General features: G+C 42.4%; 1 protein-coding gene across 2 annotated transcripts in view; it reads left to right on the forward strand.

Annotated features, from left to right (window-relative positions):
- The window catches only part of LOC126325594 (phenoloxidase 1-like), a 195,850-nt gene extending 180,558 nt beyond the window's left edge, over positions 1–15,292 (forward strand). The window contains exons 11-13 of one of the 2 annotated variants that reach the window (XM_049995263.1): positions 3,306–3,441; positions 7,431–7,654; positions 14,272–15,292. In XM_049995263.1, coding sequence (XP_049851220.1) covers positions 3,306–3,441; positions 7,431–7,654; positions 14,272–14,502 — 591 coding nt within the window. In that variant the 3' untranslated portion in view covers positions 14,503–15,292. The remainder of the gene's footprint in view (positions 1–3,305; positions 3,442–7,430; positions 7,655–14,271) is intronic. The other variant, XM_049995262.1, reaches the window with a different exon arrangement.
- Positions 15,293–26,705: the final 11,413 nt, after the last annotated feature.

The following is a 26,705-nucleotide window of genomic DNA, read 5'->3' on the forward strand; positions in this document are numbered from 1 at the left end:
GCCTGTTTCCGGACAAACACTGTATTACATCTAAAGCGTTTAGTTTTACTGTCAACTAAACGCTTTAGATGTAATATAGTGTTCGTCCGGAAACAGGCACCCTTACTACAAGACGATTGCAATAGATTCACGTAAGTTAGTCACAAACTACGGCGTGCACACACTTTATTCAAGATGTATGCCACTACAGATATTCGACATGCCTGCCACTATTGGCGATGATGTGGTGCAGACGAATAGCGAAATTCTGCATGACTCGCTGAAATGACGGAACATCGATGCTGTCGATGACCTCCAGAATGGATGTTTTCAGTGCAGCAATGATTTTGGGGTTGTGCACCTTGTCTTTAATATAGCCTCACTAAAAGGAGTCGCATGTGTTCCGATCCGGAGAACATGGCGGCCAATCGAGGCCCATGCCAGTGGCCTCTGGGTACCCCAGAGCCAGATTGCGGTCCCCAAAGTACTCCTCCAGGACATCAAACACTCACCTGCTCCAATGGGGTCGAGTTCCGTTTGCATGAACCACATCTTGTAGAACTCAGGGCCACTCTGGATAATAGGAATAAAATCATCTTCCAAACCCTTCACATAAAGTTCGGTAGTCACCGTGCCATCAATGAATATTGAACCAATTATTCCGTGACTGGATATTGCACGCCACACAATCACCCGTTGAGGGTGAAGAGACTTCTCGATTGCGAAATGCGCATTCTCCAACGAGCCAATTTTGGCTATTGACGAACCCATCCATATGAAACTGGACTTCGTCGCTAAACCAAACCATACAGCGGAAGCTAATTCCCATCGTGCCCTGCAGGCAACCATGCAGTTTGAACGTCCTAAAGCAAACTTATGACGATTTTACTTCATATACACTCCTGGAAATGGAAAAAAGAACACATTGACACCGGTGTGTCACACCCACCATAATTGCTCCAGACACTGCGAGAGGGCTGTACAAGCAATGATCACACGCACGGCACAGCGGACACACCAGGAACCGCGGTGTTGGCCGTCGAATGGCGCTAGCTGCGCAGCATTTGTGCGCCGCCGCCGTCAGTGTCAACCAGTTTGCCGTGGCATACGGAGCTCCATCGCAGTCTTTAACACTGGTAGCATGCCGCGACAGCGTGGACGTGAACCGTATGTGCAGTTGACGGACTTTGAGCGAGGGCGTATAGTGGGCATGCGGGAGGCCGGGTGGACGTACCGCCGAATTGCTCAACACTTGGGGCGTGAGGTCTCCACAGTACATCGATGTTGTCGCCAGTGGTCGGCGGAAGGTACAAGTGCCCGGCGACCTGGGACCGGACCGCAGCGACGCACGGATGCACGCCAAGACCGTAGGATCCTACACAGTGCCGTAGGGGACCGCACCGCCACTTCCCAGCATATTAGGGACACTGTTGCTCCTGGGGTATCGGCGAGAACCATTCGCAACCGTCTCCATGAAGCTGGGCTACGGTCCCGCACACCGTTAGGCCGTCTTCCGCTCACGCCCCAACATCGTGCAGCCCTCCTTCAGTGGTGTCGCGACAGGCGTGAATGGAGGGACGAATGGAGATGTGTCGTCTTCAGCGATGAGAGTCGCTTCTGCCTTGGTGCCAATGATGGTCGTATGCGTGTTTGGCGCCGTGCAGGTGAGTGCCACAATCAGGACTGCATACGACCGAGGCACTCAGGGCCAACACCCGGCATCATGGTGTGGGGAGCGATCTCCTACACTGGCCGTACACCTCTGGTGATCGTCGAGGGGACACTGAATAGTGCACGGTACATCCAAACCGTCATCGAACCCATCGTTCTACCATTCCTAGACCGGCAAGGGAACTTGCTGTTCCAACAGGACAATGCACGTCCCCATGTATCCCGTGCCACCCAACGTGCTCTAGAAGGTGTAAGTCAACTTCCCTGGCCAGCAAGATCTCCGGATCTGTCCCGCATTGAGCATGTTTGGGACTGGATGAAACGTCGTCTCACGCGGTCTGCATGTCCAGCACGAACGCTGGTCCAACTGAGGCGCCAGGTGGAAATGGCATGGCAAGCCGTTCCACAGGACTACATCCAGCATCTCTACGATCGTCTCCATGGGAGAATAGGAGCCTGCATTGCTGCGAAAGGTGGATATACACTGTACTAGTGCCGGCATTGTGCATGCTCTGTTGCCTGTGTCTATGTGCCTGTGGTTCTGTCAGTGTGATCATGTGATGTATCTGACCCCAGGAATGTGTCAATAAAATTTCCCCTTCCTGGGACAATGAATTCACGGTGTTCTTATTTCAATTTCCAGGAGTGTAGTTCAATAATTGCCATCCTGTATGTTGTTAAAGTTGTGTGAAGGTTTTGATTCTGATAGTGTAACAGACTTCCAAAATGGAGTGAAGGCAGTATACCTGTCTACCGCTTTTGCCTTAGTCCCCCATTTTTTGAGCGAGGTTGGCGTGGTTAAACCAGATTTGGCATGTTAAGCTGAAGGGGTGGCCGGATGCCTTTCCTGTCGCCAACGCGTAACCCCCAGGATGGAATCAGAGTACCCCATCTGTCTGCGTCTAGTGTAAATCATGGAAAAGTGCGGATGTCTTTCAAGCGAGTCGTGTATCCGAGGCAGGACCTGGGGACCAGCCCGGTATTCACCTAGAGGGATGTGGAAAACCGCCTAAAAACCACATCCAGGCTGGCCGGCACACCAGCCCTCGTTGTTAATCCGGCAGGCGGTTTCGATCCGGGGCCGGCGCGCCTACCCGAGTCCTGGAAGCAGCGCATTAGCGCTCTCGGCTAACTTGGCGGGTGAATGAAGGCAGTATATGTAGTGATTTATTTTCTATTTTAATGAAACTTGAAGGAAACTAATTTCACACGTATTTTGGTATAAGAGAAGCAGCTCTTGTTGATTCTGAGTGAGAGTTTACTGCAGCTACTTCGAAGGACGACAAGTAGTATCTTGTATTGGTCGCGAAGACACAAAAAATCTCGGCAGTTCACTCGCCGTCCCCCGCCGCGCTGTACAAAATGCTATTATGTGTCTTGCGCTTGTCATTGTACCGAAACGCCTGCAGTTTTAAAGTGGGTTCCAATTTTAAAGCAGGCTCATATTATCTTACAGAATAACGGAACTGATAGAGCCAACATATGTAGAAGCCGAGTGAAGAACTTTAAAAGATCTCAGCCAGCGCAACTGTTATTTTGTATCGTTTAGTTTTCTCACATGCTCTTGTATCAATTACGACAAATGTTTTTTTGTCTATTATCCATTTTCGTTATTTCACCGTTCTAAATATGCTCACTTTTTTCTTAAAATACAGGTGGAAAATGCAGGACCTCCGGTAAGAGGCACCGTGAGAATATTTTTGGCACCTAAGTATGATGGAGGAGGTCTGCCTATGTTGTTTAGAGAGCAAAAGCTTCAATTCATTGAAATGGATCGTTTCAGTGTTGACTGTAAGTAACGTTCATTTCTTCACATACGTAGGAAACAGATTAATCTCGTTTCCTACATATTATATTAGTGAATGGAGTCCGGTTAGTAATTGAGATGTACTTACTAACTACTTTTAAACAGTCACACCTCAAAATAGCTTATACTTTCTTACAGAACTTTTTGTTAAGCAGTAGTTCTTCAGAATTCAGTCATTACGTATGTATTTCGAAACATTCAGTTTCTTATGTGTTCTGATATTACCAATAGCAAGTAAAAGAACAGTATAGCATCAGTATAGCAACAGTATAGCATCTGCAACGAACCATACAAATGTTGGCTTGGTTCCTGCTTTCACGCGGTATGATCGGCCCCAATTGAACAGCTCTGTCAGGAGAGTGAATATGGAGCTAGATCAGCCGCTTCGGGTAGCTACTGTACTTTGTCATCAATTTCCTGTTGATGCTATTGGTAGATGGGACTTCACAAGGTGTAACCTGCATCTCAATAGGAAAGAGAAGAGTTAACTAGCTGGGATGATAGCAAAATCTTTAAGGGGAAGCACTGAAACTCATGGGAGTACCTCTTTTTTAGGCTACTTTCAGTGTCCAATGATTAACACAATGAAATTATGCTAAATGAGAAGCTCAGGCAGGCAGATACTAAGGAAGTTAAAATATCACAAGATTCACATAAAAGTAGAGTGAAAAATAATGTTAATATGTCGCAAGATTCTCATGAAAGTACAGTGGAAAATAGTGTTAGTATATTGCACCAGAATTTCAGGGGATTAAAAACCAAAGTAGATCAGCTTGTTGTGTGTTTAGAATATTGAGAATCTGAGGATGGAATATATGTACTATGCCTGTCTGAACATCATAAAGTCACAAATATGGAATAGGTAGATGTAGGTCAATACAAGCTTTCACCACATGTAAGTAGAGACACTGTAGAGAGAGGAGGAATTGCCGTATACGTTAAGATTTGTCATCGTGTGAAAAATTTAGAAACTAAAATATTTTGTGAAGAGCAACATATAGAAGCATGTGAGTATGAGCTGAAACTAAATAATGATATTTTTACAACTGTAGCTTTGTATAGGTCACCATCCGGAAATTTTCAGCTATTTTTTGAAAAACTTGGATTATTTGTTGTGCCATCTGTCAGCCAGAGGAAAGCAAATTATTGTTTGTGGGGATTTCAATGTAGATTATCTGGAAGAGTGTGATAGAAAGCTTGACATTGACTTGGTTATTTCAGTTTGACGTCAGTAATTGATTTCCCACTCGGGTGGTAGGGGAAAGCAGCATACAGATAGGTAATGTTTTTGTAGACCTAAATTAATTTAATAAAATAAAAACTTTTGCTGTTACGTATGGTCTGTCTGATCGAGATGCACAGATAGTTACAGTATATGACAGTCCATACAGTAAAGCAAAACAGTCCTCCAAAATGGTGAGTTGAACTAACGATTTAACAATTGCAAATTTTGGGGAAAGCTTGCAACAGTTGGAATGGGACGAGGTGTACACCAAACCTGATGCTAATTTAAAATTTAATCTATTTCATGATATCTTTGTGAGTGTATTTGAAAAAAAATTCCTTAAGGAAACAGCTAAACATACTTGTAAGAAACTATATAAAAAGCCATGGCTTACCAAAAGGATGAAAATATCTTGTAAACAGAAAAGTGGAATTATCTTATCACTAGACGGAGTAATTATCCAGAAAAAATGAAACATTATAAAAACTACTGCACTGTAGTAAGGAAACTTATTAAAAATTCCAGAATTATGTGCATTATGTCTGAGCTTAGCACCACTGATGATAAAATTAAAACAATTTGGAATATTGTTAAAAGGCAAACAGAGCAACTGAGAGTACAGGAAGGCTGTATTTCAGTCAAACCTAATGAAAAGTTTGTTAACAAAAAGTCAGAAATATTTAATAATCAATTTTAAGTGTTGTGTGGAAAATAGGATCTAGCTATTCATAAGAAAATGCAAGGCTGCATATGGAAGAGGCAATACATATGCAATTTGATGAAACCTCACCTACTGAAATTAGGAAAATAATAAATTCATTCAAAAGTAAAAGCTCGCATGAAATTGATGGCATTTGCAACAGAGCACTAAAAGCGTGTTCACAACAGATGAGTTGGATTCTCAGCTCACTGAAAGAGGGCACTTTTCCAGACAGACTGAATTTTGCTATCGTTAAAGCCTTGCATAAAAAAGGGGATAAGTCTGATGCTAACAACTACTGCCTTATCTAGTTTCCGACGGCTTTACCAAAATTCTTGAAAAAGAAATGTATTCAAGAGTAGCTTCACATATTAGTAAAAATGAACTATTAACAAAATGACAATTTGGTCCTCAGAAAGGTGTTTCAACAGAAAATGCTATATATGCCTTCACTGATCAAATATTAAATGCTCTGAATAAATTAACATCACCCACTGGAATATTTTGTGATCTCTCAAAGGCTTTTGAATGTGTGAATGCTGAAATTTTTCTAGATAAGCTAAGTATTGTAGTATGAGTGGGACAGAGCACAAATGACCTAATTCATAGTTAATTGGAAGAATGCAGGAAGTTGAAATTAACAGTAACATAGTCTGTAAAAATCAACAGACTGCTCTAACTGGTTGGTTGTTTTGGAAAGGAGACCAGACAGCGTGGTCATCGGTCTCATCGGGTTAGGAAAGGATGGGGAAGGAAGTCGGCCGTGCCCTTTTAAAGGAACCATTCCGGCATTTCCCTGGAGTTATTTAGGGAAATCACGGAAAACCTAAATCAGGATGACCGGACGCGGCATTGAACCGTCGTCCTCCCGAATGCGAGTCCAGTGTCTAACCACTGCACCACCTCGCTCGGTCTAACTGGGGATGTGTCAAGAGTGGTGTCACACAGGATTAGGACTTGGGTTTTTATTTTTCTCAATATGTATTAATGATTTACCACTCTACATTCACGAACTCGCAAAACTAGTTTTTTTTTTTTTTTTTTTGATGACACAAGTGTAGTAATCGCATCCCATAAAGAAAAATTAGCTGAGAAATTTTAAATAATGCCTTTCATAAAGTTATTAAGCAATTCACTGCAAATGGAGTCTCACTAAATTATGTGAAAACAGTATATACAATTCTCTACTCTAAATGGCATAATGCCATTGATAAATATAGACTTTGAACAGAAGTCTGTTGCTAAGGTAGAATATTCAAAATTTCATGGTGTGTGCACCGATGAGAAATTGAATTGGGAGAAACACATCGATGATCTGCTGAAGCAGTTAGGTTGAGCTACTTATGCTATCAGGGTTATTGCAAATTTCGGTGATAGACTTATCAGTGAATTAGCCTATTATGGCTATTTTGATTCTATGCTTTCACATGGCATCATTAAGAGAAAAAATACTCAGTGCAGAAGAGCGCGTAATCAGAATAATAGCTGGAGCCCGCGCAAGATAACCCTGTAGACATTTATTAAAGGAACTCGAGATATTCGCAGTACCGTTGCAATTCATATATTCACTTATAAAATTTGTCATTGATAATCCATCCCAGTTGAAAAATAATTGCTAGAAGATAGGATGATCTTTACAGTTCTGTGTTGAATCTGAATTTGGCACAGAAAGGGGTGAATTATGCTGCCACAAAAATCGTTAGTCATGTGGCAGATAGTATTAAAAGTATGACAGATCTGACAGATAGCGAATCAACATTTAAAAACAAATTAAAAGAATTTATGAATGACAACTCCTTCTACTCAATAGATGATTTTTAGGTATGAAGTAATAAGTGTAAAAAATAATATATATTCTGTAATGAAAACTTATTTTAAACTGACACGTTCAACATCATTACGAAATGTCGTATTCATGATCTATGTAACACATATTAGTGTAAAGCAATGTAATATAATGTAAATGTAATTTGTATCTTGAATGGTGAAGTCAAACGCAAAGTTTACATAGTTCTACTGCTTGTACTTACAGTGCGTCTATTTTACAGTGCTTCCTGGTACCAATAGATTTGAGCGGCCGTCTGTACAATCAACTGTGACAGTGCCTATTGAGCGCACTTTTATTAATTTGAACAGCTCCGATCCCACGAATTCAGATGGTTTCGTCTACTGTGGATGTGGATGGCCACATCACATGCTTGTTCCGAAGGGAAAGCCCGAGGGACTTGCAGCCGAACTATTCGTAATGGTGTCTGACTACGCTAAAGATCACGTATGTAATTAATAATATTATCTGTCAAACTGAACTCCAACTGTTAATCAAAATAAGTTTTATTTTAAGCGTTATCACAGCCCTATGATCGATTTTGCCTACTGATTAATGAATGAACTCCACGCATGAAATGTTCCTTTGTCGTCCAGAATCCGACGTGCAATTGAACGCTCTAAGTATATAGTTTGATATAATGAATTCCCTTGTGAAAGCAAGATTATGCGTAATACTGATAAGAAGAGAGTAAATTCTTATCTCGTATTTTGAAATTTCGAAGTATATTACCTATCCGTATATTGAGAATTTGGCGAAGTTGAGTTCTTCATCATTGCAGTTTAGCCTTGTTCGAATAATGTTTTCTTGATTTGTGTTCCAAATATTGTTCATTATTTCTATTTGAGAATAACCTTTTAAGCTGTGTCTAGTAAGTATTACAGCCTTTCGTCAGTCGTCACAAGTAGTTAATTCTGTTTCTTCCATGTTAATCTGTGTCAATCTATAACAACACACGTGTTACGAAAAATTTCATAATTTCATTTATTTCTATTACAAGAGGGGTTCATTGTTCTTTCTGTGAAATACGTGTATTATTCTAGTTATAATAATGAAAGGAGTGGTTCAGTCTTAACCCTTGCGACTGTTCTGACGTTACCTTTCAGCATTAGGCTTTTAAACGCTTGCGTTCTCAGTTACGATGAAGACTTTGCAGGATTGTCCTTCTTTGATTGCGTTGAAACTGCTTTGTTATTGACGGGATGTGATCATTTCCACTATAAATCGAACATCACCCAATCTCCTTTGTTTTTTATCCCATCAGTCGACCTTACAGATAACAACCATTTAGCTCTCCGTTTAGCTTCCAGTGAAGAGAAATAGCTTTTTACATTTCAAGTCTGCTTACAGTTTGCCTCCTAAGGAAGTAACTTTCCTGATTACCCTGGGCTATAACGTTGCTTATTGCCGAACTTCAGGACTACTTCTACAACAGATTCAGTTTAAATCAATAATTAGTAACTTATTGTCCTTGTACATTGCTGTATTTGTCAAATACGCTTACATACCATTCCTTACGTTATGATTAAGACTGCAAGTGACTGGGGAACGCGGTAGCGTTCTCGCTTCCCACGCCCGGGTTCCCGGGTTCGATTCCCGGCGGGGTAAGGGATTTTCTCTGCCTCGTGATGGCTGGGTGTTGTGTAATGTAGTTAGGTTTAAGTAGTTCTAAGTTCTAGGGGACTGATGACCATAGATGTTAAGTCCCATAGTGCTCAGAACCATTTGAACCATTTGGACTGGGGAACTAGGGATGGATGCTTCAATTGTGTAGATTCAGTTGTTAATTACATCAATTACTTTGCTACATAGAACTGCTACCATACAATCTTGCTTATACTGAAATCAAAATATTTGAGTTTATGTCAGTAGCAATCAAGTTTGCAGTCATTTAAGATCAGTTCCTGTCTAAGGAAATGAGCGTTGAAGAAAATTCAAGAACCCCTCACTGGCCTCTTGAGAAAGGCCCTTCTTGTGGTGGTTTGCCATTTCCCTCCACCTACGTGCAATGAAGTGTCAGACGTGAATGTTGTGTGGATGACAACGCTGAATGTTTGTACAGTGCAGATATTGTGCCTTGATTTGGATGTAAAGAATAGAGAGATTGAAACCTTGTGTCGTTAAATGTTCTGCTACTCTTGAATAACAGTAGGAAAGGGGGCGGCGAACTTAAACGTCTTCCTCCCATGGACGAATCACTACTATCAACAGTTGCCGCATGTTCTGACTCCATGAGAGACTGCGAAGTGCTTTGGAATTTAATTCAGAACTTGGGATGAAGTCTGATGACGAGGAACTACGGGCGACCATGTCTCCTCTCACTGCTGGAAGTGAAAATTTATCTAGAAGCAGGAGTCGAATCAGTAATGTCCAAGTCAAAAGCAATTTCACAATCATATGTTAACGATCTCGGCTATGGAGGCGGGTTTAGTCGGGGTTGCAGCCAGCGACGTGCTAGTTGCACTGTTATAAAAAGACTCTAGTGGAATAACTAAAAGAAGGCACACGGGCGTAGCGTGCGCTGTAAACTACGACAGGTAGCGGCAGATTTCGTGAGGCACGGCCTTGGTGGAAGCTGCACTCTGGACTAAGCATTAACGCATCTTGAGAGTGAAGACACTGATTGAACTTATTGTATTATTCTGAAGAAACTGTCGAGTTCCATTTGACTACTTCAGTACAATCAAAAATCTATGACTGAAACACGAATAAGGCAAGGAGATTTCATGTCGGCATATTTATTAGCAATCCCATAGTCAGGGTTAATAAGAAGATGAAGAAGAAATGCTTTGTACATGGAAGATATATATTGCTTAAAAGCTTTGTGAGACGTGGTGGTCATATTCTGCACTTATATAATAAAACTCTCATCTTTAATATAAGTATTTACTATATTTATTTTATCCTGTACTTAAGCTACTTGATATTTACTTTTGATGCGATACTTCGTATCAGAAGGATTTTGCTCCTTTGAAAATGGTTTAATGCTGAATGGTGTAAGGATTAAAGAAACTTAATAAGTATTTGTTTTTATTATTAGTGAATAGATGTTAATGGTAAGATATCTAAACTATTTCTTATGCATTGGACTGTTTACCTCTTGTAAAAGCAAACTCCAGTTGCGAAAGGAAGAGCTTCAAACAGCTTTTTTTTTAAAATGGCAGTGAAAGTCAGCTGCAATAAGTTCAAATTAACATGTAATCAACAATGAAGTCACAGAATCGGTAGAGCGAAGTTTCTGTATAGGTCAGCTGAGGACAATGTCTGTATGGACGGCTAAGAAATAAACAGAATAATTGAAGTTCGACTGGAGTGTTTTTCATCAGCTAAATAGGGAGTTTTGAAACGATACCTCCAATGCATGTGAAACGTTAAGTTTACAATTACTGTGTGCTAACGATGTTGACTTATGAAAGTGGGACATGGACTTTTAATGAGGAAAGTTTGAATGATTTCTCTGAGATAATTGACGGACGTATGTTGGGAATTAATGAGACAGACAGGAAAGGAAACGTAATATCAGGGAACAGAATGGCTTGGAAGAAACAATTATGATCGTAATGAAATGAAGATGGAGGCGAATGGATAGTAAGTGGAAGGAGGAAGAATTTTTTGTGGATTTAATAGAGAGATGTCGACTTAATGGAGAGTGGCAGACGCCAACTGAAACGTGTACATCAAAATTCTTGCGTATTGCTGAAGACTATAATGAATGGAAAAGCCTGGAGAAATTCCTTATCCAACAGCAAATGTTATACGTCATGATGATTAAGAACAATATATACAGAATGTTCGTATTAAAACTACGAGGGATACCCATAAAGTTTTAATTATTACCTAAAAAAAAGTCAAGCTGTTACCATGAAACATCATGATGGAGTTCATTTTTCTCTACATATAAGTCCTCTAATGCGATACATGTTTTGCGACAATAGATGATTTGGCGGAGACCTTGGTTGTATAGGTCTGCACTTTGGCTTTTAAGGAAACTTCACACCTTGAAACTCACCTCGTCGTTAATCTGGAAAATCTGCCACGCAATTGTTTCCTCGTCCGATGAAAGAAGAAGTCAGTGGGTGCCATGTCAGGAGAATACGAGGGAGTGACCCAAAATCTGATAGCTGAATGAAGCGCGGACAGAGCTGGGGCGTTCTGAAGCAAACACACCACCTTGGACAGCTTCCTGTAGCTTCGGTAGCATATTCCTGTGACGGTCTGCCTCTGTTTGCACCACAACCATACAGCCGCAAAAAACGCTAAGCATCATCTTGCTCTATGATATTCACATCTCCGTGTTTTATTGTCAATGAAGAATCTGCTTGTTTCCACTGCTTTATTTGCTCCACTGTCTCGGTTTCAGCGTGATAAGTCCAACATTCGTTCATGGCAGCTAGTTGGCTAAAGTCACCTAAATGTAAGTGAAACAGCTGCAGCATTTCCGCTACAGCCCACATTTGTAGGCCTTTATGAATGGGAGCGACCAGTCATAGTAGGTGACAGATGACGACCTTAGTCATGTTCAAAACGCCGTGCAGAACTTTGAAAACTGACCCATGACTGATTTTCTCTTTTTCCACAATCACCTCGATTGTGATGTGCCGGTGTTCGAGTACCAGGGGCTTCAGTTATCCACCCGTTCACGAGTCTTTCAGAGATGGACTGCCAGTTCCTCATTCAGACTTATTTACCCACACCGGAAGCGCCTGCGCCACCCTAACCACAGTCATATTATGGTGAACTGTTGCCGTATACTTCCAGTAACCCAACACGGATTGTAGCAGCGTTGCTCTTCTTCAAATGTCCTTCAATGGTCTGCTGCATGTTGTTCTTGATCCTCTAGCTGCGAGCTACGCTACTGATAAGCAGTGATCTGAATGTGTGCCACGATTGCTGACTGCAACTAAACAAAAAACTTATTGCATAACTTTATTTCGTCGAGGTACTCGTTAAAACTATGTATGACTACCTCTGGTTATCCAACTGGGAATTTAATAGCATTCTGTGAAAGCTATCTGCCATTTCGTCATGTGACCAAAATCTCTCTCCAGTGTATACTGATCTACACTCATGCTCATACATTAAGGATAATGCTGATACATGGTGAAACAACGCTCTGGTGGGCGGTTTGTGAGTTTAAATCACCTCGGGGCATGACCACGCGGTGCATCTGACCTGCGGTCGCCGCACGGTGGCGCTGGAAGCAGTCCACATACGCAGAGGTGTGTTGGTGCGTGTCAGAGTTCGGTGTAGCGAGTAAGTGTGCAGACGTTTTCAGGTGACTGTGTGTTGAAAATGGCTCAAAGAACACATATTGATGGCGTTATGCGGAGTACAATACTAGGGCGACTGGAGGCTGGTCAAACACAGCAGGTCGTAGCACACGCCCTCCGTGTGCCACAAAGTGTGATCTCAAGATTATGGCAACGATACCAGCACACAGGAAACGTGTCCAGGCGCTACAGTATGAGACTTCCACAGTGTGAAACACCATAAGAAGACCGATATATCACCATCAGTGCCCGCAGACAGCCACGGAATACTGCAGGTAGTCTTGCTTGGGACCGCAGCCACTGAGGATGTTGTCTCCAGACACGCAGTCTACAGGCGACTGAACAGATATGGCTTATTCGCCCGGAGACTTGTAAGGTGCATTCCACTGACCCCTGGTCACAGGAGAGCCCGTAAAGCCTGGTGTCAAGAACACAGTACATGGTCACTGGAACAGTCGTCTCATGTTATATTCACTGACGAGTCCAGTTGTAGTCTGAACAGTGATTCTCGCCAGGTTTTCATCTGAAGTGAACCAGGAACCAGATACCAACCCCTTAAGTCCTTAAAAGGGACCTGTCTGGAGGTCGTGGCTTAATGGTGTGGGGTGGGATTATGATTGGTGCAAGTACACCCCTGGATGTCTTTGACAGAGAAAATGTAACAGGTCAGGTGTATCGGAACGTCATTTTGCAGCAGTATGTCCGACTTTTCACGGGTGCAGTGGGTCCCACGTTCCTCCTGATGGATGATAACACACGGCCCCACTGAGCTGCCATCGTGGAGGAGTACCTCGAAACAGAAGATATCAGGCGAATGGAGTGGCCTGCCTCTTCTCCAGACCTAAACCCCGTCGAGCACGTCTGGGTTGCTCTCGGTCGGCGTATCGCTACACTTCTTCACACTCCTAGGACACTTCGTGAGCTGCGACAGGCACTGCTGCAAGAATGGGAGGTTATACCCCAGCAGTTGCTCTGCCACCTGATCCAGAGTACTCCAACCCTTTGTACGGCCTGTGTACGTGTGCATGGTGATCATATCCCATATTAATGTCGGGGTACATGCGCAGGAAACAATCGCGTTTTGTAGCACATGTATTTCGGGATGGTTTCCTCAATTTATCACCAATACCCTGAACTTCCAGATCTATGTCGTGTGTGTCCCCTTATGTGCCTGTGCTATTAGGGCCAGTTTTGTGTAGTGCCACGTTGTGTGGCAAGTATCCTTAATTTATGAGCATCGCTGTTCTGCAATTCAGAATTAAGGAGTCTTAGAAACGACTTTTTATACTAAGATCTGGAGTTGATCGGAAATAGTTGAAACTAGTTATCTAATTCGTGAATAAGCGATATTGACCAGTAAAGATTTTTGGCAGAACTCGATATTCATTGAAACTTTTTATTGTCCAGGGTCAAATGTCACATTCAGCATCATAATGATATCTTGTTTAAATGATTTTGTAATTTGTATTGATCAGATGACTTCACGGTTTGCGAGAGCACCATTTGAGAGGGCTCTTCAGATTGCCTCTCAAATCATTTATACAGATTAGATACAAGATAGGGTCTGTGACACTTGCTTGTGAAACATCAGATATCACTTCTGTTTCACTCGATGACTTCCAATCAATTACTACTAATGGTGTATTATCTTCAGAGCAAGCTTTGCTTTGGTGTTTGCTTTAGTTCTTAAGACAATGTCTTGTACATCACATTGTACTGATTACTTCCAGTCTGTTTTACTTCCACGTACCTGCCGCGTTCTCCAGTGTTCTGATAGCGGGCGTATGTCGGCAGGTGGAGCAGCCGCCGCCCTCCGGCTGCCAGCAGCCCGAGGTGTACTGCGGGTGGCGCGGCCGCCGCTACCCAGACACCCGCTCCATGGGCTTCCCTTTCGACCGCATGCCTCGGCCCGGCGTTGACACCTTACAGCAGTTCCTCACTCCGAATATGAGAGTGCAGGAGGTTAAGATAAGGTTTACCGAGAAAATACTCCCCCCACAGTCTACCCCATTTAGAGTTGATTAAACCAGATTCGGAACCTTGTGTTCGCCAAATAACTCCTTACTTACATGCACATATAATTGTAAAACTTTGTTATGAACTAATAAAAATAAAATTACAGGTAATATCATTTAGTTTCGGTAGCATTACAAACATAAATTATTATTTTTCTAACCTGTGTAGTTGTCAACTGTGTTATAAGAATGAGCTACTGCCATGAGTAGTATATTAAGGTCCTGATCTATTAAGCCATGCCCTACCACATGAATGTTTACGTGATTGTGTACAGTAGGAAATGCGATCTTCCCACGAATGATTAACGAAGAAGTCACAGACAAACACGATTACTTAATAATAAATGCAACGGTAATGAATATGGATATCAGTGTATTCTAACACCCAACATTGGGGTGTCAGTGAGCACTAATCCAAATCTACTCCAAAAGTTACATAGTATGTATACTTCCAATTGTAGCCATAAGCAGTGCAGTGAGGCTGTTTCCTCCTGTCTTTAATCGCTGGATTCTCGAAAAGAATAGTTAGACATCTTTTTAATTAAACCAATGAAATGGTAACAAAATTTGTTATTTTTTATGTTCCACAAAAAAATCTCACTTTTGTATTTGACATTTGATTGTATGTATCAGTGACGACTTACTTTTGTCTGTGTATGACAGTAAGAGTGGTTCAGCTGATCAGATTATGACGACGTGTAAATCCTGATGGCTGGTGTACACGGATTTAATTGATGACAATATGGTTCGTCAATGAGCTGAAAGTAGTTGTAAAAATAAAAATGTTTTAGCGATCTTAACTTAGGATTTTTATCCACATATTTCAGAATATCTCAAAATTGTACAAAAACGCAGTACACAGTCTTGAGACGTCATCAGCATCCAGCACAGCGTCCAGTGTTCTATCTTTCTTCAACTGTAATTTGATTGATACAGAGACGCGGTATTTAATATTTGGTAGGTTTGAGCCTACAGCGCAACGGACTGGAAAGATATTACTCGATGCTATGACCAACCTCCAACTTACGAAAAGCGAGCAGCCTGTGAACCTCTGTGTTGCCACGCACGAGGATCCAATTTCACTTTATAATGCACTCCAGTTCGTGTACGCGGAATGATCGCAACATAACTTTGCGAATATTTAGAACACACGACTGAAGTAACCTACACATTAGCTATTAGTCACCACGGAAAGTATCTGTAAAGACTCAACCAGAATAATCATCACTGCAAGACTCCTACTGCAGCAGACCAAAAACCAACCAGACGAGAACAGAATCAGAAACTGACAGAATAGCCATCTCCTATTCGAACTATTAGGGCTCGTGACTAGACACCTGCAAACGTTTCCCATTTTCTGAGTGCCATAGTGTTACTCCAAAGATATAAATATGCGTCAGTAAGACAAAAAGAGACAACTCGAAGAGCTTGGCTAGACTGAATGAAGCTGACGATTGTATGAACTTGCGAAACATTGCAAAGATAAAAGTCATGATTTCAGGAAGGTAAAAGTCCAGTTGAACAAACAACTTTCAGACGCCAATGTTCTTCTTGTTTTGTATCACAAGAGTGCATGCCATGTTGTAAGCTCGATTTCAAGAATATGCGCGCACAGTACAACAGGAAAATTTTAGAATCAGATGCAGGTAAACCATTTCATGTAAATACAGTGCTGGCCATTACAGTTGCAACTTCAAGAAAGATAGAAAATAACGAAATTTTACTTACTGTGCCTATAAAGTGTAGTAGAAGGAATATATGATTAAATTTGTAGCTGGTTTGGAGTGTACAGCCTTCCAGGTTCAGTGCACGGAAGTGCTACCTCAGGCAGCAACAATTCCAGTGATTGAGCATCAAGTCTAAGTAACTTTGGACGCCAGATATGAGTACGTCATTCGTTTTTGGATCAAGGATGTGCCAGAGTTCACCAGTCGTAGTAGCTGGCGAGTGGAGGTGAACCATTTTCTCGCTAACGCACCACCAAATGTTTTGAATGTGCGACTGATCTGGAGCCACGAAAACAGTCGAATACAATCTGTACTGAGGAAGTTCAGGACTGCATGGGGAACATGCGGACTTTGACTTACCGTGCTGAAAAATAATGTCGAAGATAGAGCTCATTCACAGGCGTTAACAAGTCCGAAATGTAACGCTTGCTGTCCAAATTATCGGCTATGTGAAGCAGACGTGATTGTATTACGTACCCCCTGACACCCCATCATGCCAGGTGTTAGGCCGTTATGATGAAGAGAACTGCAGTCTAGAACTGTTCGTTTTCCTCGGAGACTCCACATACGGATACGTCCCTCGGGACTCATCTCAGTGTGGGTACCTGTCTTGCTTCAGACTAGATCATTTGCTGACTGAAGGCACGTGACGTCGCTGTACGATGCTTCACGGCCGACCTAACATGTCTGTCCTTTTTGGCGCTAGTCTCTGAGACCCTGCCTTGCGCTGAGCGTGGCCCTCCTGAACCCGTCGCTTCCATATTCAAGTGTCAGTCACTGGTTCACAAACAACGAGAACAGTAATTTCGCGGAACGATAAGCTGCAGTTTCAGTAGACCACGAACCTGACGCTGTCAAATTCCGACATATGCTGGTACACATTTTTCCTTGTTACACGAGGCACAACACGATCTCTCAACAATCGACCAACATTCAAAAGTGATCTCTGACTTCGAAACCCGCTGCGTTATTTTACCTTATACAGGATGGTCAAAAATAGTCTAAAAACTTGTAAGGGTTTTTCTCTGTAATTTGTGCCGGGAAACAACTATTAACTAAAAAAAATCGATATGTTGCGCCGTTTCCGAACCAATTAGCACTGAAATTAGCTAATTAGGGCGATGCACACCAAAAATTCAAGCAGCCCTACAGAGATGGTGTTACCAAATTTGTTGTTGGTTTGGTTCCCTGCAATCGAACAAGAGGGAGATACAAAAATAGGACGCGGAACGTTAATAAGGATCTAATCCAAGCCAAAAGATCAGCAGTCTCGTGTGCTATCATCTGCACGAGGAGAAAACGAACAGTAATTGTATCTGGCGGGCCGCTTGAATTTGTGCGTGCAACGGCCTGATAGGCTACCTTCAATGCTGATTAATTCGGAATCGGGGCAATTTATCAGATTTTTTTCGTTAACGACTATTTTCGAGCACAACCTACGCTGCAAGGTCCTTAGAATCCTTTCACACTTTTTATAACCACTCTATATATAGATCGTACGCTGAGGTGACAGAACTTATAGGATACCCGTAACACAGTGTCGGGCCTCGTTTTTCCCGGCGTAGTGCAGTAGCTCCACGTGGCATGGACTCAAGTCGTGGGGAGCATCTGCAGAAATATTGAGCTGTGCTACCTCTAAAGTTGTCCATAGCTGCAAATGTGTTGAAGGTGCAGGATTTCGTGCACGAACTGATCTTTCGGTTACGTTGCAAAAATATTCCTTGTGATACATGTCGTGCGGCATGGGTGGCCAAATCATTTGCTCGAATTGTCCAGAATGTTCTTCGAACCAATCGCGAACAACTGTGGCCCGATAACACGGAGCACTATCATCAAATCCATGTAGCCGAACATAATAATTTCCAGTCAGTGACCGGTTCAGTCGGACCGGAAGATCCAATCTACTCCATGTAAATACAGCCTACACAATTATCGAGTCACCACCAGTTTGCACAGTGCCTTGTTTACAGCTTGGGTTCGTGGCCTCGCTCTCTACCAACAGCTATTATCAACTGAAATCGGGACTCATCTGACCAAGCTACGGTTTTTCAGTCGTCTAGGTCCAACCGATGTGGTCACAAGCCAAGAAGAGGCGTTGCAGACAATGTGCTGTTAGCAAACGCACTCGCGTCGCTCGTCTGCTGCCAAGGCCCTTTAAAACCAAATTTCGCCACACTGTCCTAACGGATACGTTCTCTATATGCCCCACATTGATTTCCGCAGTTATTTCACGCAGTGTTGCTTGTCTGTTAGCAGTGACAACACCACGGAGACGCCGCTACTCTCGCTCTTTAAGTGGAGGCCGTCAGCCAATACGGTGGGCGTGGTGAGAGGCAATGCCTAAAATCTGGTATTCTCGGCACACACTTGGCACTGTGAATTTCAGAATATGGAATTCCTTAACGATTTACGAAATAGAATGTCCCATGTATATACCTAAAACTGCAATTCCGCGTTCAAAGTCTCTTAATTCCCGTCTTGCAGCAATAATCACTTCGGAAACCTTTTCATATGAATCACCTGCGTACAGTCCGCCTCGGTCAGGGCTGCAGAATGCCAAGCAAAGGGCAGGGATTCGATTCCCAGCAGGGTCAGAGATTTTCTCCGCTCAGGGACGGGGTGTTGTGCTGCCTCCTTCATCATCTCATCCCCATCGAAGCGCAAGTCGCCGATGGTGCGTCACATAAAAAGACTTGCACCAGGCGACCGGTCTACTCGACTACTCGATGGGAGGCCATAGCTACCCGACATTTCATTCTACCTGAGTACAAATGGTAGCTCCGCTGACGCACTGCCCGTTTATACCTTGTGTAAGTGGTACGAGTTCTATCTGTATATCGTTTTCCCATGACTTGTCATCTCAGTGTTGATGACATACTCCTTAGTACGGATGTCCTCCTGAGAGATGTCGTGCCAAGCTCTGTCCACTGGCGACTCAGATGGTCAAAATACCGAGCTGGCTTAAAGGCCATACCCATAATGCTCAAAACTTCCCCAGTCGAGGCAAGATCTGGAGACCTTGTTGGCCAAGACAGAGTTTGGCAAGCACGAAGACAAGCAGTAGAAAATCTGGCCGTGTGAGAGGCGGCATTATCTTGCTGAATTTTAAATCCAGGATGGCTTGTCACGAAGGACTACAAAACGGGGCGTAGAATGTCGTCAATGTACCACTGTGCTGTAAGGCCACCACCGAAGACAACCAAAGAGGTCCTGCTGTGAGAAGAAATGGCACCCCCAGACCATCACTCCTGGCTGTAGGGCAATATGGCGGGCAACAGTCAGGTTGGTATCCCATCACCATCTGGGTCGTCTCCAGACATGTCACCGTTCGTCGTCGGGGCTGAATTCGAAGCGGGACTCATTTCTGAAGACAATTCTGCTTCATTTAATAAGATTTCAGGCTGAAGACGCCCTGGACTGCGGTGAGATATCAGCTTGACTGTCACCCGCTATATGGCCCGACAACGAGGAGTGATGATCTGTGGTGCCATTTATTTTCATAGCAGCGTCCCTTGAGTTATCTTATGTGGCACAGCGTAGCGGTACCTCGACGGTATTCTTCGCCCCGTTTTGTAGTCCTTCATGGCAAGCCATCCTGGGATTGCATTTCAGTAAGATAATGGCCGCCTGCACATGGGGAGAGTTTCTGCTGCTTGACTTGGTGCTTGCCAACCCTACCTTGGCCAGTAAGGTCCCTGGCTCTCTCCCATAATGAGGACATTTAGAGCACTTGGGCAGAGCCTCCACCTCTCCAGTTGGATGGAAGTTGGGACGACATCCAGCAAATGAAAGTTCAACAACTATCAATGAATTACAAGCCGAATAAGTGGTTGCATAAGGGCCAGGGGTGGACCAACATTATTGACTTGCACAATTTATGAAGCTCTTTTTCTTGAATAAATGATCAAACTTCTCTGAAACTCAAATCATTTGTTTGTTTGTATATGTACACTTGACAGCAAAAAAAAGTGGGTCACTGCCGAATACAACCAACATAACGTAGCTGTGTACCCCGTGGGGTACAGTCGTCTGACTACACACAATGGGTACCGCAAGAGACTACTAGGAGACCAAAGGTCTTTATGGCAGTCAGTCTAAGTGTCAACTAATATCGCCATACAAAACATATTAGAAAACAAGTTCTTAGCGATGAGACACCCCATATCACTCATAAACTAATCTTAATTACAAGTGACATTCCAAAAGTTCTGAGAAAACGGATTATTTTACATATATTGTAGAGTAATCCTTAGTCAAAATTAAATACCTGAGACAATGTATAGAGTTAAAAAGCTGTACGGCAACTGCAAAAAAAGTTTTTCGCTCTCTAATAGGTTTTCCATTCACGTGCTGAAGGTCGCTCAACGGCGAGTGGCTCTGGAAACTGGATATTGGACGAACCAGTAGAAAAACGCGATTAACGGCAACAAGCACTCTAAGGAAATCTCAACATTAACAGAGAATCACCAGTAATATCGTTGTTCTCGTAACACATCAACAGCTACGTGTACACAAATTTGAACTTTAAATCACATGACCAACATCGTCGTTCTGGACCTGGATTCAAACCAGCACCTATAGCCATTGCTAACTAAGCTAAGCTTTGTTTGTGCCTTATAGAGACCGAGTCATTAGGCATAAAGAGACTTGAAGTATAGACGTTTGCACCAGTATCACTTATCAATTCAGATCCTGAAAGTAAATGACGAAAATATTTGTACTGAACTCGGAATCCTGTCATAACAGTTACCGACCTGGGAACTACCCCCAACGACGTTTAATATGGTGTCATTCACAAGGAACAAGGTATGCTCATGTTTAAAATTGAAATGCCATCATATAAAGTTTGTGACAGGGATGCGAACCCAGCATCTAATGAAATTGTTAACGAAGTGCAGTCTTGCTCAAAAGTATCCGAACGACCTGGATTGCATATCACCTGATTCCCATGCAACCCACATAACGCAGCTGTCTAGCAGGTCCTCTAATCGCTCCTTGATGCAGTCGTTTGACTATTGAAAATGGTTCCAACAAATCACCACCAGAAAACACTGCTCTGTATCGCGATAACTCAAGATGTAAAGTAATACCACGATACTATAAATATCAGGGAACACCTCATCACAGAGAAGCTTGTAAGCTCACATTTATTGCAATAAATGATATACTTGAAATGTTAGCACTCTCATTATTACGTCAGATAGGTAATGCACGTAGTAAGTTCGTCGTATTCATGATTTCCTCTTCAAAGTAACATACCATACCTGTTACGTAACACACAATGTCATTAAAAATTTACGTTATTCACGAGCAGCTAGTTGAGAATATGTATGAACTTCAAATGACACGACGAACCGACTCGTTCTGCATATGGATTCAAACCCAGGTCATGCAAATTAAGATTTCGTGACTGACGGAAATTAACAGTCATTCCTGACTAGGTATAAAGAGAGTGATATACCCCGATTTTAGACATATCAGTTAACAAATATTAACTTTAAATTACATAATGGAACATTTTTAACGGCGGCGAATTCCTACCCAGCACCTATTGTCCATGTTAACGAACTACGAGAGATGTTAAATATTGCTACTTCACAAGCAACTTACTTAAAATGCAGTGAGGTAAAGCTTTGTGTTGGACAGGGATTCGAACACAGAATCTAATCGGATTGTTATCGAAGCAAAATCAACTTTGACATGTTGGATTATCTCGGCAGTAGCTAGATGTATTAACTGAAATGACGAGGCGAAACAGTAGTTGTTTCCTTCCCAGGACTCCAACCCGGCACATATCGCTGTTATATTCTAGAGAAAAGGAACGTTAAGTATGGGTTTGTTACACCAGCAGCGACATGTGAGCGTGTTTCAACTAGAAATAATATGACAAAGAGTTCAGTGCTGACTAGGAATAGAGCTCCACACACATCGTTGTTGACTACATACAAAGAGACGTCAGCTAACGAATTTTTCTCCACCAGCAGCTCGGAATAACATCCTTGAACTTAGAGTGATCTCGCAAATAGTTCTGTGTCTCACTGGGAGTCAAAATGTCAGATATTGTTAGTGTTGACAACGAATGAAAACGCATTAAAAATAAAATTTATCCACCAGCGCTCTTGCTAGAGCGTGTTCATACATAGTGAAAAGTTTAGTGCTGGCCCAGGATTCAAACCCATTCATGCGCAATATGTGGAGAAGTTGAGGAATCTGCAGTTTTGAATAAACAAGAAGTTGTAGTCGAGCTGTATTGTCACGAAGGGATCAAATTCAACGTTAAGGGCGATCTGAGTTGGATTCCCAGTTCAGAACCAATTTTATAGACATACAGAAGCTCCAATAAAAGACAGAATAAGTGTCCTGTGACAGTACACAGGGTTTGTTTCGCCACTAGAAGTAAGAAACTAGAATAAGAAAGGTTACTGGTGATAGGGTTTCTACATGTCGCCACTCCTTCCTTTATTGTGGTTCCACCTCACGTCTACTTCGTAGAGAAGGGATTTAGTCATTGCTTCTGTTCAGCGCAAATCTGGATAATGGGTTGCAGTCCTGCTCTGTTTTGCGCGCCTCTATGCTGAAGCTGCAAATTACTATATTTACACAAAGACACTCGTGAGATGCAATGAGTTCTCTGTTAGTTACAAATCGAAGAATACTTTTGGAAAAATCATGATCAATTAAAAACTGTGAGAGAAAGGCAAGTAAAAAATTAAATGTGGTCATAAATGACAACATTAAGGTTTTTTATCATCCAGTGAAAAACTGCTCAATGCAGATTTTAAATTTAATGAACATCTTAACATCCAAACAATATATTTTCCTGTCCTTCAAATCTAGCAGCTCTCAGTGCAATAACCAAGTTAGTCCTTTGGCTCAGCAATAATGAAAAAAAAGTAACATCAGTTTGATATTTACCTCTGACATCCCACTTCTGGTATACACTTAGTTCCATTAAACATCCTCATTCACAAATTAGTTTCCATTACAATCTTGATATATTCATGTTCATTAAACACATTGATAAATTGAGAGTACATTTAAAACATAACATTACCACTGCTTCCTCATTCTAACACAACTTAACGTTATGTGCACACTGCGCCCTCGTGCACAGCAGAGATAATAACCCAAATTCTGCGATACAGTTTTACAACATCGCTGCTCGCTCACAATCAATTCAGATACCAAGATTATACTGACACCTGTAAATAGGGTTTCACCTTATCGTTTTTCACGTTACATCCTACGACGACTGTCTATGAACGAAACCAATAGACATATTTGTTTATAATTAACAGGTGATCGTTAATAATCCATTGTTGTAAGTTCTAACGGTCGTTTTTTTTGTCAATTAACGAAAGCTTTAAGCTTAGCTTGAAATTCAGCTGAGAGGCAGGAAATCTATATGGTAACATTTAGAGCAAAATGGAGAAACGAACTATTGGCAAACAAATATTATAGGTCGCCTCTAAGCGGAGCATCTTTACGTAAACATTTAAAGAAAGAACATTTTCATGTAATCCTGTACAGTTAGATAACTGAAAGTTTTTAAGTGGGGTAAGCCCCCAATCTAGGGCGACAAGGAAGCAAACAACGGCAGTAGCCGATCAAATACACAAAGAGGATCGCCAAGTCCCTGCGGGCAGCAAGGTAAATACAGGCGTTGCGATATCACTCAGGCGGCTAGTTTTACGAGGCAGCTAGTGACAAATAACACTGACCTGAGCTAACCAGCTGACCAGTTGTCCTGCCAAAATAAGTACCTTTTGCCAGTCGCATTGCAAAACTGTTTGCTGAATGTCACAGCGATGTCGCTGACAAACGATTCATTAAATAATGACTAATTGTGCAACAAATAGATATAAACAAGATTAAACGTCACTCAGCTCAGATATAAGCCAATACACAAGATTCAGTAGACCAAAACGCAAAATCAACTTGACGAACATTAAGGGATAGATCTAAATGAAGTGCCCATATGAGCAGAGACTGACTAATTTAACTCTATTTTCGTTAAAATGCAAGGCCCCCAAATAATAGGCAAAAAAACACATTGCACCTTTAAGAAATCTGGCAGGCGTGACATTTAAAAAAAATTACAACAAGAAAATTACAGAGTGAAATTAGGAAAAGCTCCTTAAAGACATTACAAGCAGCTCATGCCATTCAGTAACGTCGTGTGAGCACACAAGAAACTTGACGCACGTTAGTGACAATTTGCGAAAACACGAATAACACCAACTAGCGCCTTTAGGTCATAACACGATACCGTAATGATGTCACAAATATCAAGCAAGTGCGGAGACAACCTGGATACCGCAGCAGAGCACAAAATTGATGCCTGTGACCAAAAGAGTTCACCCTCAATCACAATATGGACAGGCAACATTCTCCTAAGCAGGCTCGTTTCTTTCAGTGGTGAAGGAGATCAGAGTCCAGGTGGTGCCGGTAGCACTCTGCAGACGAGGCTGCCGCCTTCCAGCAATATTCGGCCAACGTGGAGGACTCACGAGTCCTCAATCAAAGCAGACTACCTACTACCAGGCTTTCAGCTAGTCCTTGCCTATAGTATTCTTTTTGAAGCTCCTTAGCTCCGTCAGAGATCTCCGCCTTTCAGTGGCAGAGTAGAGTTTAGTTTTTATTTGTTGCACATAGGGAGGTCTCCTGGGCCCCAGATCTATAAGTCTCTCCTGCGAGAGTGAAATATCATCTGTAGCTATTGAGGTACGAGCTGGACATTTGGTCTTAAAAAAGACGCTACCAAGGTTACTTGTCCTTTTGTTGTCTACATGCTTACTGACGTTGACTCAAGTTGTTGAAACGGTCGCAGCCTTTCTTCCCGATGAGTGATGTTGTCGCGGAGGAAAACTGCCGTCTCACCTCCTCTTCTATTTTGTCTGTACGTACTATAACCTCTCATAGTCGGTAGTCGGAAGTTTTCAGACATGCGGCGATGTGTTTCTGTAAATAACAGAGCGTTCAAATGGTTCAAATGGCTCTGAGCACTATGGGACTCGACTGCTGTTGTCATTAGAACTTAGAACTACTTAAACCTAACTAACCTAAGGACATCACACACATCCATGCCCGAAGCAGGATTCGAACCTGCGGCCGTAGCAGTCGCACGGTTCCGGACTGCGCGCCTAGAACCGCGAGACCACCGCGGCCGGCTAACAGAGCGTCAGTAATGTTATTGGAGTCCTGTAGTTCCGCTCTTGTTTCAAACTCCAATTGCATACCAGACGAATTTTTTTAAATCTTTCGTGTTTCTTCTTTCTGTGGTGTGTAGTACTTCTAGTCAACGACGTTCTCTCGTTTTTCAACTAAGATAATTATCTTAGTAATGGTGTCAGGTGCTTCTGTTGTTATTCTGAGATTGTTGCCATCTCGTCTTCCCGGTTGCTCAGTACACTTGAACACAATTTTCCTCTTGAGGGCATTCTTCACGGTGCTCTAAACATTCATGTTGGTGTCTGTTTGTTCTATATCGTGTCTCCCTACCACTTTCGCGCAACGACGCTCTGAGCTTGTTTCTTAGGGAATTAACTAGTTCGAACCTGGGACCTGTTGCTGGTAAGGAGACGCCAGACCACACATGACATGTAGAATTCAGAAGAGTTTAGTGGGACTAGCGATGATATAACCAAATACTTAATGATCTCAGCGTCAGCTCCACTGCACTCCCTGTAAAAGAATCTTAATACTAACTAAATTTAGTGGAAGGGGTTCAAGGCTTTCCTATTTTTAGTTAGCTGGTAAAATAATGTCGAAAAAGCAGTTAACAGGGGCAACCTTAGTAGTGGACTGATCGGAGGACACATGGAATGTGTTGGACGTCCGTTGGATCCCCACGTTCTCCCCCTGTGATGCCCATCACTGATAACAGCACCATCTGTCTCACCGATCGCTGTCTTGCCTGGAGCTGTGACCGAAGGGTACCCACGTCAGCCTGCGTCCGACAGCAGCAGTCAGTCACTATCCGTACTAAAGACGGCAGAAACATACGCTACACAGTTATTCAACGTACGACTGTGCAGTGAAACAAGAAATAAATATACGAATTAAACTATTTAGGACAAACGTAAATGAAAATAAGCTGGTTCTCTCAGAAACTCATAAACATTTGCAAACGAGCCCTGTACTTTCCTGTTGTCCTGATGGAACAAGTGCTGCTACCTTACTGAAAACTAAGTGGTTCAAAAATGGCTCAAATGGCCCTGAGCACTATGGAACTTAACTTCTGAGGTCATCAGTCCCCTGGAACTTAGAACTACTTAAACCTAACTAACCTAAGGACATCACACACATCCATGCCCGAGGCAGGATTTGAACACCTGCGACCGCAGCGGTTACGCGGTTCCAGTCTGTAGCGCCTAGAACGGCTCGGCCACTCCAGCCGGTGAAACCTAAATGGTGCTGAGTTTTCAGACCAAAACAAATCAAAGTATGTGTCGATATAAACACGATAATGTTACATGTCACATTT

The sequence above is a fragment of the Schistocerca gregaria genome, chromosome 2, assembly GCF_023897955.1.
Source record: "Schistocerca gregaria isolate iqSchGreg1 chromosome 2, iqSchGreg1.2, whole genome shotgun sequence".
NCBI lineage: Eukaryota > Metazoa > Arthropoda > Insecta > Orthoptera > Acrididae > Schistocerca > Schistocerca gregaria.